The sequence below is a fragment of the Martes martes genome (assembly GCF_963455335.1).
Source record: "Martes martes genome assembly, chromosome: 18".
NCBI lineage: Eukaryota > Metazoa > Chordata > Mammalia > Carnivora > Mustelidae > Martes > Martes martes.
This window is the reverse complement of record NC_137906.1, coordinates 29,944,961-29,965,100: the sequence shown is the minus strand read 5'-3', so window position 1 is coordinate 29,965,100 and position 20,140 is coordinate 29,944,961. Positions and strand designations below refer to the sequence as shown.

At 39.7% G+C, this 20,140-nt stretch overlaps 2 protein-coding genes across 2 annotated transcripts in view; one reads left to right on the top strand and one right to left on the bottom strand.

Moving 5' to 3' along the window:
• The window catches only part of LOC308359345 (uncharacterized protein), a 92,947-nt gene that overhangs the window by 2,983 nt on the left and 69,824 nt on the right, over window positions 1–20,140 (bottom strand). The window contains exon 4 of the transcript XR_013968427.1: window positions 8,542–8,618. The gene's annotated coding sequence lies outside the window, so the exon portion shown is untranslated. The remainder of the gene's footprint in view (window positions 1–8,541; window positions 8,619–20,140) is intronic.
• MRTFB (myocardin related transcription factor B) overlaps window positions 1–20,140 on the top strand; it is a 181,539-nt gene that overhangs the window by 125,596 nt on the left and 35,803 nt on the right. The window contains exons 4-8 of the mRNA XM_080830358.1: window positions 2,441–2,506; window positions 4,556–4,611; window positions 5,753–5,828; window positions 9,190–9,351; window positions 10,662–10,840. Of these exons, the coding sequence (XP_080686484.1) occupies window positions 2,441–2,506; window positions 4,556–4,611; window positions 5,753–5,828; window positions 9,190–9,351; window positions 10,662–10,840 (539 nt within the window). The remainder of the gene's footprint in view (window positions 1–2,440; window positions 2,507–4,555; window positions 4,612–5,752; window positions 5,829–9,189; window positions 9,352–10,661; window positions 10,841–20,140) is intronic.

The following is a 20,140-nucleotide window of genomic DNA, read 5'->3' as shown; positions in this document are numbered from 1 at the left end:
GAGAGAATTGATTGGGCAGCGTCTTCTCCTGCCTTCCAGCAGGGTGACCTAGGAAGCTTGTTTTGCCACATAGGAAACCGGATGGAAGACACAAGTGCTCCGCGTTTGGTGTTGGTTTGACTTGAACATTGGCGACGTGCGTTCACTTTGCGTGTTACCCTCGCGGTAGCACATGCCCTTGCATGTCAGCATGAGAACGTGGTCTCTAGTCCAAGGTGCTCTAGCTGCCGGCGCTGCCATCACCGTGCATGAGTGCGGCTGCCCGGTGTGCGGTCAGGAGACACTTCCAGGCTGACGGGCTGTTGTCATCACTGTTGGTTTGCACATGAAGCTGTCGCCAACCTATCTGTCGTTTCAAGATGCCATTCGCCCTAAAAATATGTATTGTGTTGGATACATTTGTCTCAAGTATGGTGCTTTGTTTGCTTGTTTTAAACCAAAGAAGGGGGCTGGTGATGTTTGCGTTACCCTTTCTGTTCTACACCTTTCTTTGAGGACTCCCTCGTGAGAAAGGAAGGCTACTCCTGCTAGAGATGCGTCAGCAGACACGGACCGCCGGGTTCCAGAAGTGTCAGCCTTTGAACTGGACACTGTTCTCACCCTTTTCTCCTCTCAGTATTCCTCTTGTTGGGATTCTTTTTTTTTTTTTTAAGATTTTATTTATTTATTTGACAGATCACAAGTAGGCGGAGAGGCAGACAGAGAAAGAGGGGGAAGCGGGGCTTGATCCCAGGACCCTTGATCATGACCTGAGCCAAAGGCAGAGGCTTTAACCCACTGAGCCACCCAGGCGCCCCCTCTTGTTGGGATTCTTGAGTGTGACCGTCTCAAACTCAGACAAGCATTAGCTTTAGCATTCACAGAAGAATGTTAGAGTGCACAGGCATCTGGGTGCTATGCTATGCACGGGTCATCTCTTTGGGGTTATTTTTGTTCCTGGTAAAGTACTGCGATGGGAACATACTATCCTCAGTAAACTATAAGTTATCAGGGAAAAGATCTTTGTGTTAGAGAATAATTGATTCAAAGTAGGACACACCATTTTAGTCTGAGAAGCATGTGCATATATTTTTTTGACCCACTAAATTTTTCTTTTGCTTCACGTAATAGAATCTTGGGTCAGTTGCTTCGGTTCTAAATGGGACGTCACTGATGCTTTGTGATCCTGTGGCCCCCAGAAGCAGGAAAACAATTTTTTTTTCAGTATTTAATAAAGGATGACATTCGTATCTAGCAATGAATAAGGAAATGTGTTTAAAAGCCATTTTACAGTCTAGACTGTTTTGGAAGTCTGTCTAGGCTTGTGCTCTGTAGTCAGCACAATGGCGAGCAAAAAGCAAGGATATGAGGCCCGTGGGCCCTGCATCTTTAGCTACTGGGGTTTATTGGAAGTAGGAGCCATTGTGTTCATTACATTTGAACCTGGGTACGAGACTGGTCTGAGCTAGCCTCTTGTTGCAGCCATCACCTCCTTGCTAGAACATTCTCTCTCTTTCTTCAAGAAATACATTAAGGTAATTTTTTTTTTTTAAAGCATCATGACAACCCTTACTCAGACCCTTAATGAAGCTCACCTTGGTTTTCATCCACAGATGAAACCATAAAAATCAAAATAGAAACTTAAAATTGAATGTAAGGTAAACCAAGGAAAGTAATTTTCAGAGTTAGTTCATGTATTCCTCTTGTGTGAAATTGACTCGTTTTCCAGATTTAAAGAAAAAAAAAATAGATGCTAGGAAAGGAAGCTGCTTGAGAAATCGAGGGGGAAAATTATTTTTATTAGATTTGGCAAAATGGATTTTTAAAATTTTGTGATGTCTTCTTCATTCCCTACAAGTTCTAATGAATCATTTATCCTTTCTTCATTAAAATGATATCAGTTGATGTCAGCTTTTTGAAAACTTGTAGAATGAGACATGGTGTTATGTTTGTGCAAAGATTATTAAACTTTGAGTTCTTAATGTAGAAATTTTCCTTTGGGTCATTAGTAATATCTCATAGGTCTAATTTTTATTACAAATTTGGTCTTCATTAGAGCTATTTAAAACTCATTCCAGATGGCACAGGTCCCTCCAAATAAGTCAATCTTAAAATAAATTTTTGTTATTAACTTGCTTTAAAAAAAAAAACCCAAATTAATGTCAAGGAATCCCTCATTTCTGTTTCTACCAATTAGACTACTTTATTAGGAAGTCTTAATGTATAGACCAACCATTTTGGTTTATTGGTTTATTTTGTCCGTTGGCTGCGTACGTTGTAATTGCAAACAGGTAGAAACTACACATCAATTTTCTATCAGTCCGACGGTGCCAGGTGGTATCCTTACTCAGTCAGGAATAGAAGGTGTTTAATAAAGCTTAGTTGTATCCCGCCTGGGGCTTGGCGAGTTGGATCCCGTCCTTGCTCATAAACTCCAATGGTGACTCTTTCCTTTTCACAGTGCTCCAGCTGAGGCTGCAGCAGAGGAGGACAAGGGAGCAACTGGTGGACCAGGGCATCATGCCACGTAAGATTTCAGCGCCGATGTCACCTCCAGGGTGATGTAGCCCAGTGCACGTGCCCGAGGAGAACCTGGAGCACACTCTGCTTTGAGCTGTGTCCATTGGGTCCATATATGATTACCACACAAGCTGAGAAGGAAAACCAGGCATCGGCATCGCCAGCCTAAGAGAATCATCTCAAATACATTCTGGAAGCCAGATGCAGCTTAAAAGATGGACCTGAATTCTGTATTGTATAAAGAAAACTGGGAAACCGGGTTAAGATCAGGTCTTACTTCATGCACGAACATTTGTTTTCGTTTTGAAATAACTGAAGTCATCTCTACGTAATAGGTCCACTGTTACTTAGACATTCAAGAGTAGGATGATAAAATTAATTCAAAAACCTTGTTCTACTTTAATTCAAAATAATTACCTTTGATACAATATAGTGTGTGGTCTGGAATGAAGGGCATCTCAGTAATAGGACGGATAAGCATTCTACTTACAATTAATACACCCTTTCTTGCCCACATACACCTAACTTCCAAATATCTTGATGCCTCCTTCCTTCACTTTTAAAAGTTGATTAATTTTAAGAATATTTGCCCATTGTCATCTTACCTTTACTCACTAAGTTGGGAGGTGATTTTATATTTTAGAAGGGAAGACTGGTTGCTTTGGTGTTAGGATTATTTATATGAGTGTTTATCTAAAAATTGATTTCTCTAAAAAGTAACTTATTTGGCTTTAAAAGACTAAAGAGAAGTTACAAACCATACTTATACTTCCCTGTTATCTGACTCATTGATATTACCCTTTTTTTTTGGTTCCTAGAACAATTTTTCTCTGCAGTAGGTATTTTTCCCAGTAAAAATTTTTTTTCTGGATTACTATTAATTATCTAAATATTTTAAATCTCATATTATGATAGACACAAAAGCTGGGTTGGTAATCTGCCAGACTTCTCTACCACTACATTCCTGACGATGAACCAGTCAGATAGTATCGAATTAGGATATTTAAGACACCACCACTAGTCCTCTGTTAGGAGCTGGTCCCTAGTCAAACCTGTTTGGCCTGGGCTGCTGGGAATCTTTGCAGTGTCAAGTGCCAGAGCTGAAAATAATTCTGCCAAGAGCCAACAGGCCAAGTTTTGGAGGTGACAGCCCAAGTAAGCGTAGCCCAAATCCCATCCACATTATCTGACTGCCTAGAGTTGTAAGTAGACATACACACAAAAGATTTTGCAAAGATAATTGATAGAAATACTATAGTAAGTGATGTTTTAGCGAAACACTGCTTATCCTCATTCTGGGATTCTGGAATATTTAAAGTACTAATAGTTAACATATTAAAGAAACACTATGTCTTTAGAGTAAGCTGTATTGCGATACAATAGAAAAAGCAGGAAACTCTCATTCGCAATTCTAGATTTAAGTTCTACTTTGACCACAATCTAGTTGTATGACTTCAAGCAGCCCTTGAACCGCTTTGAGCCTTTTATCTGTCCTGGGGCTAATATACTTACCTTGCAAAGTTGCTGTAATGATCAACAGCGGTGTACTTGTGATGGACCACAGTGCATCGGGCTAGGAGCATATGTGGTCACAGTAAACAGTAACTCAGCTCTGCTAGGGGGAAGTGCAGAGTGCCCTTGTGTTCAAGATTAGATCACCCCTAGGTTAAATGTCCTAAGGACATTTGGGCTTTTTCCAGCATCTTATAGGATCACTAAGATCAAAGACCTGTCAAGGAATCACCACACAGTTCCCTTGGTGATGGTGATTTGGCCCAACTATTGGTTGGAACCATCTGACCTGGCATTTGCATTGTCATTGTGTATACAGCTCTATTTTACTGTTCATTTGTTTTATTTGTGAAGACATAGTTTTCATTCTGAAACATTTAGGTTTCCAATTTCGCATATCTCCTAAAGGAACTAGTAATAAATGGAACCGTAGGTACAAACTAATAAGATGAGGAGGGAACATCAACATAATGTACCCTAACGTTTGACTGAAGTATTAACGCCTCTGTCTCTGCTCCCGAAATGATTCCTGTTCTTCTCACAGCTTTGAAGAGCCCAGCTGCATTCCATGAGCAGATAAAAAGCTTGGAACGAGCCAGAGTAAGAAATTCCAGTTTCAAATGTTCTCTTTCTCTGCTTCTCTCTTTTATTTTAAAGTACCTGTGGGCAAGTAGCAGTCTTAACTTATAAATATTGTCAATAGAGAAAATGCAGCGTATTTTCAGGACACGTGGCGTGCAGAGCAATATATTCTCAGGTAGTTTTATCTTGGGAGTTTGTAGAAAATGCATGACGTTCAAATTTTGTTCTTTTAAGACTTGTAACTAGTTTTGTACATAAAGGACAAAGCACACCTCGCTTTGTTGCTTTCAGGGCATACCAACAGTTTTTAGAATAATGATGGAGTAGTTTTGCCATCTGCAACCCCGGCAGACCAACAGCCCGGTCTTGTCCTGACTCCCCATCTTTAGGTAGTTTCTTGACCCGGTTTCTTGACCCAGTGGTAGCTGTACCTTTGAAGGGTAGGAGGATTTGCTGAATAAAAAAATGTAGCTAGGTTCAGCCCTGCTTTACTCTTTGAGAGGTCTCCGTCCTATTTGCACATTGATTTCATGTTTATTAGTTTTCTCTAAAAGGACCCTTGTGCACGTTCGTTCTTTTTCCTTTAGGGAAAACTTCTATCGTGCAATACAAAAATAAGCATGTTCCAAAAATTCCATAGGAATTTTCCCAGAACTCAATGATAATCTCTTAGCATCTTATAAAACACAAAACCCATTTGAAAGCCTTATTGTTCAAGTTGAGAACTGTTCTGAATAAGAAAATATCAAGGATATGAGTTTGCCAACAAACATACATTAGGATTTTAAAGAAATTTGTAATTTAGGTGGATTTTTCTGTGTCCTGAAGTGTAGATGTTTAGCTATTTAAATGATCAAAATCTGATGTCTGTTCCAATTATGAGCTTTTGCCTTCTCCACGTTTTAAAATAAAAATCTGTAAAGTGCTTACTTTATGCCAGCATGCGCTTCAAATCCCTGTACAGTTTTGAAGGCTGCAATTTAAATTATGTATTGGATAATAGCTTTTCAAAGTACTGATTTCTACTCTTTACTTCCCAAAATCATGACCAAAGAGTGTACAATTTATTTAAATGGAGCACCTTGAGAGAAAAATGTACAACCACATTAAGTCGTAAACAATTTATGTAAGACTTTCTCTCTCTCTCTCTTTTCTAAAGACTGAAAACTTTTTGAAGCATAAGATTCGGAGCCGACCAGATCGTTCTGAACTTGTCAGGATGCACATTTTAGAAGGTAAAATTTTCATTTCTGCTTGTTTTGCTGCGTTTTCTCAAGAAAAGAAGTAAGAATTCCACCATTGCTGTTTTTTTCCACTTTAGTAACTTTTCACCCAACAGACTGGCATCCTCCAAATTGGATAGCAACATGAAGATCCAAAGCTAAAATCTTAGGTTAGCTACGTGGGGAAGGGGCATTTGAATCTGCAAATAACCAATTTGTGGACTCTTCCCCCACCAGCTGCTGTCGTAGATGTCTCTACCATCTGTTCTGGAAAAACATTTCTGGTCCAGAGGATTTCTTCATCAGTGAGGAACATATGTCCATTAAGTCAGTGGCCACGAGTCAAACCCTAGATTTTCGGCTACTAGACCCTGTTATATACCTGTCCAGTGCCCACACTTAACGTCTTATGTTGGTTACTACTTACCCACAACAATCCCTCTTGATCTGACTATTAACATAAACACTGTCCACTCAGCCCCCTAGGTTTTCTCTGTGGTCTGGCCTCATCACCTGTGAAGTGGTGGCAGGGACAGTTCTGTTCCATCTCTGGTGAGACATGTGGCTCAGGCCAGGATATTTTTCTCTCTAAGACAGACCATATTTGAAAGCTGGTTTCCCCACTCTAAGTTCCCAAGTTACATTTTCTTTTGTTGTTTTGCTTCTCTGACTGATTTGTTGCTCAAGACCAGAAGCTTGACCCTGTGATACTCTTGAGTGTGTTCAACCCTGAGATGATACAGAAAGAATCTGAAAATTTCTCAAAAGATTGAGAGACAGTTCTCAAGTAGAAGGACTATTATATTTGTTCTTCTGGCCTAATGATAGAGTCGATATTAGAATTACATCGGTATTACAAAGTAAAGTATTATATTGTGGCTCAACATAAGAAATAATATCCTAAAGGTCAGACATGTCCAAAAATCTTCTGGAAGCACTAACGTTGCCCTCATTTGAGGTGGTGGTTCCTTAGCTGGTGAGCTAGACACCAGAGACCCAACAAATGAGCCAGATGGATGCCTGCCTGCATGAAGCTGACATTCTGATGGCACAGACAGATGATAAACAGGCAAAACAAATGAATTATAGATTGTCAAAAGTGGTTGGTAGGCAAGAGACGGCCTGCTATGATAGGGACTAGGCACAGGCTGACACCACAGTAAGGACATTGTAAAGAAATTACAAGATCAAGTTGAGATCTATAGCCCAAAGTGGGGTCTCTTCTACTCCAGAGAATCTATGATTATGGGACAGCCTTTCTATCTGGGGTGGGAGGTGAGAGGTCTGTGCCTTTCACTACTTTCGGTTATGTTCTCAGCAGTCCGTTGGCCTAAGAGCCTTTGCAGAACGGCAGTGGTAGGGTCCAAACAACTACCTGCTATCAGGGATAAATGAATCTTTAAGAGGCAAATGTACCGGTAAGTTAACTGGACAGGTGTCTCCTTATGTGCCTACTTGACCTATAAAGAACATTTTTTGAAGGAACAATGCTGTCTGTTTCAGCTTGCCTTCTAACTGTAACTGGCTTTATTAATACCATTAAAACCAAGGCAAATACAGTTAACTATCCAAAGGAATCATATTTGCTTTTTTTTAAAAAGATAACCCAACATTTAAAAACTTAATCGTGTATATGAATGAACCGTAAGTGATGTTTTTAGGACATCTGTTCTCAAGTTGGGATTTTTGAAGTAAGAAAGAATTTATCATCGGTAATTTAAAAGATAACTTCCAACCACCCCTCAACTTATTTTAACATTATCCCAGTTTTGATCGAATTGGATGTTTGGCAGGCAAAAGTCTAAATTATTTTTCTGAAGTTCAGCTAAAACCCAACCTCAGCGCTGAGAGATGAGGAGATGATAAGACCAAGAACAGAAACATAAAAACTGCCAGCCTCTCATTTTTTGCTTTTCCAGACATATTGCTGATATCACTTGGTTGTATTGATGGGAAAGAGGAAAAAGACTGTCCTACCTAGATGTTAACAAAGCGTTTAAACATCAACCTGAGAGTGATCTGCGTGATCATCGTCTTTCTGGCATAAACCACAGCTGTCATACATCATCTACAGTTTCCATTTAGGGTGGAAAAAACAACATAAAGACACTTGAAAAGCAATCTGAGTTGAAAATCCTAGATTTTGTCATTTTCCCCCAAACAGTTTAGTTGTTAAATTACCCTAATTGGATACCAGTTTATTTTTTAATGACTCGCCTTTATCAAATCATCCCAAAGTATTTAAATTAGGTTCCCAAGAAAGAATTTTATTTTCGAAGCTTATTCTTTTCCTATAACATTTTAGTTCAACTATGTATTGACATCAGATATGAACTGATAGGAACTGTTATGTGGACAATCAAGGTTGACTTTCGGTAAGCATATAGCTCAGCTGGTGGAAAGAATAGTGTTCAGCTGTGCTGGAGAGTAGTCTATAGGCCATGGGCTTTTGGCGAGCTTTGGGCTTCAGCCGGGACATTTTACCTGCCAAAAACAGAACATCAGTTATCCTGAGATTACTTATGGGGAATCACATTCAAAGACCTTCTTCTACTATATACGAGGCAAGTAATGGTCAACTCAGAATTTTGGGTTAACACCTCACCATTTTTTTTTTTATCAGTTATAAACATTATTGAGAACAATGTTATAAAATGTTAATGAGAGGTACCAGAAATGCAAGTCACTGACAGAATTACCCAAATGAATGAGTTACGATACTTACATTAGTTCCGCATCTGTTGTACAGTCCATCCATTTGTAAATAGATGAGTTGAAGCTTCTTTATGACCAGTAGTTACCCTGTAATTAGATATTCCAGAGTTACATATTCAGAAGTAAACCCAGATTCTTAATTATGATGACCGACTCTGAGACACACGGGGATCAGTCTGAGAATATGACCTGTAGCTCTTCCCATTAACCCCTGCAGAAAACCTCATAACCTAAGTAAGGTCCAGTGGCCCTCGTTTCTAGGCACTGGCTTTGCAGTGCAGCCGAATCTAAAACTGTGTACTTCTTGAGCCACGGACCACATCTCCCTTGTCCATCCTCCATATCTCCAGCACCTAATAAACGTGAGTGTGATCCTCCTGCCAGAAGTGAACAGTAGCAGCACCCCGGTTCTGGGCTTCAGTCCATGTTAATTTGAGTCTGAGGGCATTGTATAGACAATATAAAGTGTCCAGGACTAAAAATACATAAATGTATACCAAAGCATTCTCAGATGGTCATTTTCTGTGTCCGTAAATACATCGAGAACACATAAATACGAATACTTTTAAGCCAGTTTAAATTAAATTCTGTTGGCCTGAAATAACATTATGAAATAGAGTAATTCAAGTAATGGTTAAAACTGTGTTTCTTCTTTTAGAGACATTTGCAGAGCCGTCCCTGCAGGCCACTCAGATGAAGCTGAAAAGAGCTCGACTAGCTGATGATCTGAACGAAAAGATTGCTCAAAGACCTGGTCCTATGGAGCTGGTAGAGAAGAACATCCTTCCTGTAGACTCCAGTGTTAAGGAGGCGATTATAGGTAAGACCCTAAAAATTTACTGTTTTCTGCATGAAAGAGGAACTTAGAAGTTTAAAACAAATTTAATCCAAAAAGCCAGCACCAGTCATGAGTGTTGTTTTCTGCATGAAGTAGAAATTGATTAACACTTGGACCACTTTCCATTATTATTATTTCTTTATGTATGCTAAGACTGGCATCTCTTACCAGTTAATACAGGGATTCCTCTTGTCACATCTGAGGTTGATATCCTTAGGTTCCGATTTCATTATGTTTTCTAAATTAACTTTTTTACATTACACTGTTTAATTCCTCTTGTGTTGTTGAAGATTTTTACAGACTTTTCAATTCTGTTTACTTCTAGGAAAGATAAATCGCTTGTTCTGTGTTAGTTCAGCAAAGTAAACAGCACATGAGTACAGATGTGTTTATTAAAAAGGGTAATATCTGTCCTTTCATCCTGATCTTCTTATACTTCGTTACTAATGTTGCCAGCTCCTCCCCCCACCCCGAACACACGCACATACTTGTACTCTTTTCTGGCATAAATTTTAGCAGAGAAAAAAAATCCAGAATAATACCACTTACTCAGCAAGCAGTTTTGAAAAGTTAATATCCTACTATAAAAACTATTATAGTTTCCATTAGTCTGGGGACTTGGTATTTTGCATTAGTATGAGTTTAAATCTTAGGCAGTTTCTAGTCAGTGATCCTAAATAGTACATTCAGTGATGATTCCATTCAGTCCCAAAGAAATGGAGCCCCATAAGGTAAGGCGTCGGTATAACGGGGCCTCTCCCAGAAGTAGGACTCATCAACAGACACCGAGTCATGGCCCCATTTTCTCTCACACCTCTTAATGTTTTTTAACAGTTGTATCCAAATTAGGATCCACACAAGGGCCACACGTTGTCTTTGGCTGATGTCTCTCTTAAGTCTTAATCTCCTGCGTGGGTCTTCTTCCTCCTCTCTTTTCTTACCGTGTTATCTGTTGGGGAGCAGGCCTTGTTGGGTCCTCTAGCCGGTCCACATGCTGGATCTTACTGAATGCATTCGCATTCCCAGCGTCACTAAAAACTTTTCTTGTCTTCTGTACTTCCGGAAACTGGGAGTGGGATCCAAAGGCTTGATCTGATCAGGTCTGACTTCTCCCCCAAGTACTCATCATAGGTAGCGGTGCGTTCTTCCCCTGGGAAGTACATTATGTTCAATTTCTTTTTTTCTTTTTCAGCCAGCTGCTTCTGTTCTTGTAATAAACAGTGTTTCTCCTTTATCATTTTAAGCTTGGTATTCCAAGGCCAAGATAAGCTAAAAATTGTTTCTCTCTTTAGGTGTTGGGAAGGAGGACTATCCTCAGACTCAGGGCGATTTCTCGTTTGACGAAGACAGCAGTGACGCCTTGTCTCCAGACCAGCCGGCCAGCCAGGAGTCACAGGGGTCAGCCGCGTCCCCAAGTGAGCCGAAAGTTAGCGAATCTCCGTCTCCTGTGACTACAAGCACTCCAGCCCAGGTAGCGCCTTTCTTGATTCTCCCGCAACCAGACAGCGCCTTTTTTTCTACAGCGGGTTAACTGGGCTGCTTCTTCCAGAAGAGTCTAATAGACATTTTTTTCATCAGTGGCACAAACACTGTTAACATTTTTTTCAGTAGATTCTTACATTTTATTTCTGTTCCATATCCACATTTTTTTATGTTACAAATAGTTATGTAATTTGCTTCTTAAAAATTTTCTCATAACTTTTTTGGGGATATAATTCGCATACTATAAAGTATACCTTCCCCCTTTTTTTTTCTGCCATCTTAACCATTTTAAAATGGGCGGCTCAGTCGTGTTAAGTACACTCACATTGCCACATTGCTGTGCAACAGATCTCCAGAACCTTTTTGTCTTGCAAAACCGAAACTGTACCCATTAAACAGCAGCCCCCAGCCCCTTCCTCCGGGCCCTGGCAATCACAATTCCACTTCCATTTCTAAGGATTTGACTACTTTAGGGTGGGGGGGATGGGTGAACTAGGTGATGGGGATTAAAAAGGACACTTACCATGAGCACTGAGTCAAGTACAGGATTGCCGAATCACTGTATTATACCCCTGAAACTAATACAATATTGGTGTTACCTATACTGGAACTTAAATAGATACATATATACATACATACATATGAATTTGACTACTTCAGATATTTCATATAAACAGAATCATACAATATTTGCCTTTCTGTGGCTGGCTTATGCACTTAGCAAGTCTTCATGGTTCATTCATATTGTAGGTTGTGACAGGATCTCCTTCATTTTTAAGGCTGGATAATATTCTATTATTTGGATATACCATACTTTGTTTATCCACTTGTCAGGGGGTCCTGGGTTGCTTCCATGTCTTAGCTATTGTGAAGAATGGTGCTAGGTGCATGGGCTTGGAAATACCTCTTCGAGATCCTGCTGTCGATACTTTGGGTCATATACCCAGAAGTGGGATTGATGGATCATATGGGAATTCTATTTTTAACTTATGAAGGAAGCCCCATACTGTTCTCCGTAGTATGGAGAATTTCACACTCCCACCAACAGTATGCAAGGGTTCAGTGTCACCACATCCTCACGGACACTTACTAATTTATGTTCCTTTGAATAGCAGCCATTCTGGTGGTATGAGATGATATCTCATTGTGGGTTGTTTTTTTTTTTTAAGATTGTATTTATTTATTTGATAGAGAGAGACACAGCGAGAGAGGGAACACAAGCACAAGGAATGAGAGAGGGAGAAGCAGGCTTCCCGCTGAGCAGGGAGTATGATGTGGGGCTCTTGATCCCAGGACCCTGAGATCATGACCTGAGTGGAAGGCAGACGCTTAAGGACTGGGTCCCGCAGGTGCCCCTCTCATTGTGATTTTGATTGGCCTTTCTCTAATGATTAGTGCTGTTAAGCATCTTTTCGTATGTTTGTTGGCCATTTGTGTATCATCTCTGGAGATATATCTATTTGAGTCCTTTGCCCATCTTTAATCAAATTATTTGTTTTTCTGCTATTACGCTGCAGAAGTTATTTGTATATTCTGGGTATTAACCCCTTTTCAGATACATGATGAGCAAATATTTTGTCCCATTCTTTGTGTTGCCTTTTTGCTCTACTGATAGTGTCCTTTGAGGCACATAAGTTTTTAAGTTTGATACAGTGGCATTCGTCTATTTGGGGGTTTGTTACCTGTGCTTTAGGTATTCTCCTAAGAAATTATGGCCAAATCCAGTGTCATGAAGCTTTTTCTCTATGTTTTCCTCTAGGATTTTTATAGTCTTGGGTCTTACATTTAGATCTTTTAGTCCATGTTAATTTTTGTATATGGTGTAAGAGAAGGATCCATCTTCATTCTTTCGTATGTGGATATCCAGTTTTCCCAGCATCATTTATTGACAAGACTGTCCTTTCCCCCTTGGCACTTGTGTTGAAGGTCACTGACCATATACATAATAATCTAAGGACTCTGGATTCTGTTGCATTGGCTTAGTGTTTGTCTTTATGCCAGGACCACACTGTTTTGATTACTGTCACCTTGTAGTAAATGTTAAAATCAGGAAGTGTGAGACCTCCAACTTCGTTCTTTTTCAAGACTGTTTTTGGCTACTTGGGAGTCCCTGGAGATTCCATATGAGTATTAGGGTGGATTTTTCTATTTCTGTAAAAAAAAATGGCACTGCAAGAATTCGCCCTTTTGAAATGTCTCATTCAGTGGTTATTCGCAGAGTCCCAGAGCTGTGCAACTCTCACCACCATCTCACCACTTCTTGGTAAGATTAATTTTCCCTCTTAAAAATGAAATTCACTATGAGAGCTTAATGGTGAATTTAGTTACTGTAGTCTAGTGGTCCTCATATTGCCTGTAGTGAAAGACTAGTATGTGTTTGCTTTTTACGTAGTTTGTTTAATTTCCAACTCATTGTGGGCTAATCTTCTTGCAAAATAACAAAGCAATAGTAGGGTAGCCGGGCGCCTGACTGGTTCAGCCACACAGCCTGCGACTCTTGATCTCGGGTTGACAGTTTGAGCCCCACGTGGGGTGCAGACATTACTTAAAAAAAAAAAAAAAAAAAAAGCGGGGTAGCATCAAACCTGGTATTTCATATAAACAGAATCAGAGGTCCACAGATCACACCTGGAGTAACTCTGTCACAGATCTCCCTTTGTTTCTTGTTTGCCTGAACCGAGGTTTTTCATATGCTAATTCATCATTATTTCATGCTGCACGTTTAATTCCATGGCTTACACACATTTTTCTCACTTCCCTATTCAATTTTTTAAAAAATATTTGGCCTAATATAAAGTTCAGGGCCAGTGCAGGGAATTTCTTTCTTTTTTTTTTTTTTAAGATTTTATTTATTTATTTGACAGAGAGAAAGATCACAAGTAGGCAGAAAGGCAGGCGGGGGGTGGGGGGAGGTAGCAGGCTCCCTGCTGAGCAGAGGGCCCGATGTGGGACTCGATCCCAGGACCCTGAGATCATGACCTGGGCTGAAGGCAGCGGCTTAACCCACTGAGCCACCCAGGCACCCTTCTTTTTGGTTTTTAAAAGTTATATTTACAGGGACGACTGGGTGGCTCAGATAGTTAAGCGTCTGCCTTGGGCTCAGGTCACAGTCGGGTCCTGAGATCAAGTCCCACATCAGGCTCCTTGCTCAGCAGGGAGCCAGCTTCTCCCTTTGCCTCTGCTCCTCCCCCTGCTCATGCTCACTCTCTCTCTCCTCTATCTCTGACACATAAATGAAATCTTTACAAAATAAAAAATAAAAGTTATATATACAGATAATTACTTAAGAGAAAATTAGGCTCAAGATACCTTTCTGGCTTTATTCCAAAATGTGTTGTGACATATTGTGTCCTGAATTCTTTTTCAGAACACACAGATAAACACCAGAGGATTGAGTCCTATAGGAAAGTATTCAAATAAAAGATATATTCCCTACTCCCCCAAAAAAAGAATTAACACATAATATCTAGGTAAAGAATGATTTTCCAGGTTCTTTCAATCTTGGTGCTAAAACGCTAATGATTTCACACTGTGGAAACGTACATTTTAACCACCCCCCCCCCCAAAAAAAGTTCTTCTTTGAAATATGTATTTTTGTGTGGTCTGTAAGAGACTAACACTGCCTTTCCTTGGACTTTTCTCTTTTCTTTTCAATTTTTTTTTTAATTTTTTATTTTAATAAACATATAATGTATTTTTATCCCCAGGGGTACAGGTTTTTCTTTTCAATTTTGATCAAAGTACAGCTGGAAAGGAATTTGCCAGAACATTAATGGAACACACATCACATATTGGAGCTCAATTTATTTTATGCCTAAGCAATTCTTGAACGATGGAAAGCTGCTGAAAATTACCAACAGCCTGCCACAAGTGGGCTCCAGGAGTTGCTTCACCGGTGCTTTTAATCCAAAGACTTTTTTCTCTATGCGATTGCTGAAGCCATTTAGTTAATCATTTATGTTAAGCCCCCACATGCTTATCTGTGTTCATTTTCACAGTCTGTGCTATAGGGATGACCCCTGTGCCAAATTGGAAATACTGCTGATAGGAAACCTTGTGGGTCAGTTACTCAGTGTAACTGAAGTGTGTGGAGACGAGCTTAGGGGAACTTGGGGTACTTTTTTCCCATTGTATCTAGTAACCTCCAGGTAGATGACCTTTTCCAAATAATGTAGAAACCTTGGGTTAAGCGAACAAAGAGGCTGAGCAAGGTCAGGTAAGCCATGTACACGTGTATCACATCATTAGTATTAGATTATGTTTTATCTCAAATGCTTATCAATAAAGGACTGAATTAGGCCATCCAAGATATGGCTCTAATTTCTCCTGTTACCCTCTCAAACTAGCTTCCTATTACTTACATACCAAGAGGATGCTATCGCTGGTAATGCTTTAGTTTTGAGCTGGTTTCCAGCATTAACCACAAGGTCGTGTTCCGTCCTAGTTCCTAATTCCCTTCTCCCATGACCAGTAGGAAAGTGCCTAAAGTGTATATTTGACAGAATAGGCCTTTCCTGTTTATGTATGAACAAATCAAGGTTTATTGACTATAAATGAGATGAGGGATAAAAAATACCGGTCATCATGTGCCAAGCACTCCTTTGGGCCTAGCGCTGAGCTACTTACTTGACGTGTGTTCCCAGGGACAGATGTCATCAAGAGAGCATCTGTCTGGCCCACCCAGGGTTTGAACTAAGAACTTTGTTCTTGTTAAGCCAGCAGTTTGAGATTCTTCCTAAGACCCTTTTCCAGCCCAGCATCCTGTCATCCTCTTACGACTCATCATGGCAACTGCTATGTGCACTCTTTAACACATGCATACATAACATTATTTACTCAACTAAACAGTCTACGCAAGTACCAGAAGTCAGTTACCAAAAATGAATAGTAGTAATTCTATTATTTACTTGGCATCTGCATTCTGGCCCCTAAGAATTACTTTGACTGAGACGTAATCATAAGAACTGAAACTATAAAACTCTTAGAAGAAGACACCAGGGAAAGCTTGATGACGCTGGATTTGGTGATGACTTCTTGAATATGACACCAAGGCAACAAAAGAAAAAAATACTTAGGCTTTATCAAAATGAAAAACTTCTATTTATCAAAGGGCACTGTCAACAGAGTGAAAAGCAGCCAATGGAATGGGAGAAAATATCTGCAAATCACAAATCTGATAAGGGGTTAATGCCTAGAACATATGCAGAACTCCCCCAACTCAGCAGAAAAATAACTAACCTGATTTAAAAATGGGTAAAGGACTAGAATAGACATTTCTCGAAAGGACATTGGAGCACCCGGGTGGCTCAGTTGGTTAAGCATCTGCCTTTGGCTCGGGTCATGGCCTGGGGTCCTGGAATCAAGTCCCACACCAGGCTCCTTGCTCAGTGGTGAATCGGCTTCTCCCTCTGCCCCACCCCCACACTCAAGCTCATTCTCCTTGTCTCTCTCTCAAATAAAAATCTTTTAAAAAGAAAGAAAAAAGATAAACAAGGGACGCCTGGGTGGCTCAGTCAGTTAAGCATCTGATTCTTGATTTTGGCCCAAGTTAGGGTCGTGGGATGGAGGCCAGCATTGGCCGTCATGCCGAGTGTGGAGCCTGCTGAAGATTCTGTCTCTCCCTCTGCCCCTACCCCCTTAAAAAATTAAGAAAGAACGAACAAACAAAAGCCTTGTAACCACATGAAAAGATGCTTAACAGCACGAATCACTAGAGAAATGCAAATCCAAACCACAGTAAGATACCACCTCACACTATTAGAATGGCAACTATCCAAAGAACAAAATTAACAAGCATTGATAAGGACGTGAAGAAATTGAAATCCTTCTACCTTCTTGGTAGGATTGTGAAATGGTACAACCACTATAGAGAACGGCGTGGTACTTCTGTCAGAAAGCTAAATCTAGAATTACCATGTGATCCAGGAAGTCCTGTTGTGGGTGTATGGCTCCAAGCGTTGATAGCAGGGACCGGAGCCCATGTCTGTACAGTCGTGTTCAGGGCAGCATTACGCACGACAGCCAGAGCTCCAGGCAGCCCTCGTGTCCACTGACAAGGCTAAACAAAATGCGGTATATCCGTGTGATAGAATATCAGTCAGCCTTAAAAAAGGAGATTCTGACCCACATGACAACTTGGGTGCACCTTGAGGACATTACAGTAAGTGAAATAAGCCAGACACAAAAGGAAAAACTGTGATTCCACTATTACAAGCTACCCAGACTAGTCAGACTCGTACAGAGAGTGCAGGGTGGTTGCAGGGACTGGTGGGAGGCCAGGATGGGGAATCATTGTTTAATGGATACAGAGTCTCAGTTTCAGAAGATGAAAACGGTCTGGAGATGGGTGTTGGTGACAGTCACAGAACAGTGGGAATGCACGTAATGCCACAGAACTATACACCCTGAAATGGTCTAAACGGTAACTTTCATCTTAAATATATTTTACCATAGTTTTTTAAAATAACAGATTTTTTAAATGCAGGACACATGCACATCCTCACTACTAATCAGGTCATCAAGTACCAGCTCAATGTCCTCCAGATGTTGTGCCAGAAGATTAATTTAATGTTCAACTGCTTGTACTAAAAATGAAATGCCTAAACCAGTCAGCTGTGCGCTACATAAACAGAGTGGTCAGTGCTAGGTGATAGATTGTAACAAAACTAGAATTTACATAGGAGATCCATCCATTAAATATACAAAGCATGTGTTTTTGATTTGTATTCAATTCATTCTTACTAGTATTCATTTTATTTGTCTGGGGATCGGAATATGGAAACAATATTTAAAGAATAATTGCATTTTGCATTTCTTATTTGCATATTCCCATCTTAATTAAGATCTCTGCTGCATCCTAAATTAAAAACACATTTATTTTGGATTTAAAATCTACAGTACAAAAAAAGCTTTGTTTTTAAATATCTAATTTCTGCTCCTCTAGATCACATAAAGAAATCTAATAAAAAAGGAACTTAGCAGAGAACGGTGATTGGTCCTTGACAAGTGTATCATCTTTATAGAAGGAACCAGTATAGACACCTGATACGTTATAAAATTTTAATCAGCTTAAACGTTTATTCTGACTTATATTTTTCTTTGTAGCAGAACTTTCCCTTAGCATTTTCTTAGAAGAGAAAAGTCAGTCTTTAAGGTTCAAAGTGCTTTCTTTTTCCTTTTTTTTTTTTTTCAATTTTCCTTTTTCAGTTTTATTTTAAAGCTTAAATATTCATGTCTAAATATTAGACAGCAACGTTTTTCTGACATTTCTTGTCACGGTGTCATGATGACAGTTGAAGGATTGGAAGTCATGAGACCTGTAGGTCGGGAACAGCAGTCAGATCTGATAAAACCAAGCAAAGTTTGCAGCTTTTTTGTTTTCTTGGAGAAAAGGTTCTGAATCATTTTGAGATTAAATTTTGAAAGTACAAAAGGTGAACTTAGGTCTCAGTGGAAATTTAAACACTTAAGGCGTTCTTTTAAGATTTTAACGTATTGCTCACTTGACTGTGGAACAAAATAAGTGTAGTATCCTTTATGGCTTGGATATTCTTTTCATCCTTTTTGGAATGCTGGCATTTCAGAAGTACTGCTCTTTAGATTTTTTTTTTTTTTTTTAAACTCTAGCCACCGGGATCCTAATAACATCAAGATAGGATGTAAGATTGTTTGAGGGGTCATTTCTAAAGCATATGAAAGAGACTGGCAGAATGTAAAGAAGAGCTTAGACATTTCTCCCTTTTTAACCAGAATTTATCTTCAGAGTAGATAATACTAATAATCACTGTCTCTCAGCTAGCTTATTCTCATGTTTCACTGGGGTCTGTGGCTTTCTGGGTAGCAAAGTCACACTGAAATACCACAAGAGCTAATAAGATGAGGGTATCAGTAGTCAAGGCTGAAGTTCACTAGGAAACGTCTAGAACTCAAAGACAATCATTTTCATACATATTATAATTGATACTACATTCATGCTTCTGAATTATTTTTCAGATTTTTAACACTGACTGCTCTCAAATGCGTCATTGCCATCATATCAGTCCGTGGGGGCTGGACTGGTAAAACAGCTTGCCACGTTTAAAGAATTTATCTACAAGGAATATATATATATAAAAGAAATAAATATTTATTTATCATATATGCAAATATATATATTCAAATATGCGATTTCTTTTTCATATGCCAATTACATCACAGCCAAGGAATATTTTTCCCTGTATGAAAATTGACCCAGAGATAAATATCCTCACTTCCAAAAAATGTGCAAAGTGAAAGGGAAACAACTAAAACCACACCCTTTAAAGCACTGATTAGCTGGCCTTGACTGTCCTCTTCATGTCAGAGGTTCACTGAGGCGGCGGCTGGCTCAGGGCCTTTTGGGGGCAGAGGTCAGCCTGAAACACAGGTGTCAGGACTCTCAGATAAGGCCCTTTCTTTCACATCTATTTGAATGAAATTGAGTACAGTAGTCTCCCCTTATCCACAGGGGATACTGAAAACCACAGATAGTACCCAACTCTGTGTATACTGTTTTTTCCTGTATGTACTGACATAAAGTTCTCGTTATAAATCAGGCACAGTAAGAGATCAACAACTGTAATAATAAAATAGGACAGTTCTAACAATATGTAGTATAATAAAAATTATTTGAATGTGGTCTTTCATTCTCAAAATATCTTACCGTCCTATACTCGCCCTCCTTTGTCTTGTGGTGATGATGGAAAGGATACATGCTACGTGATGAGATGAAGTGAGGTGAACGAGGTAGGCATGTGACGCAGCCTTAGGCTGCTGTTGACCTTGTGACCGTATGTCAGAGGAGGGTTGTCTGCTTCCGGGCCGCAGATGCCCCCGGGTCACTGAAAATATCATAAACCGTGGTGGAGGGGGCTACCGTGTAGCCATCTTTAAAAAGCCAACACTGTTTGTTAAAATTACTTAAAAGCTGAAATTGGTGGCAAAAAGGAAAAGCGAGCTCAGGGAGAGAGCCACATGGGCAAGCAGAGTTCATTGCACACCCACACACATACTCAGAGTCCCAGCTGGCCTTGAGCGTCTCACCCCGCATGAGTAAAGCCACAAAGAATTTCCATTCACCCATTACACAAATATTTATTGAGTAACTAGTATGTGCCAAGCTGCATATTTCTTGCTGCTAAATAGCCTCTGAGTTCTCAGGTCATTTATTTTAAGGAGGAAAAATACAGTGTGCTATTCTTAAACCCAAATACATCAGCAAAGGAACTGACTTTGATTCTTGTAATGAATTTGAGAGTTGTGTGGGGGGAGT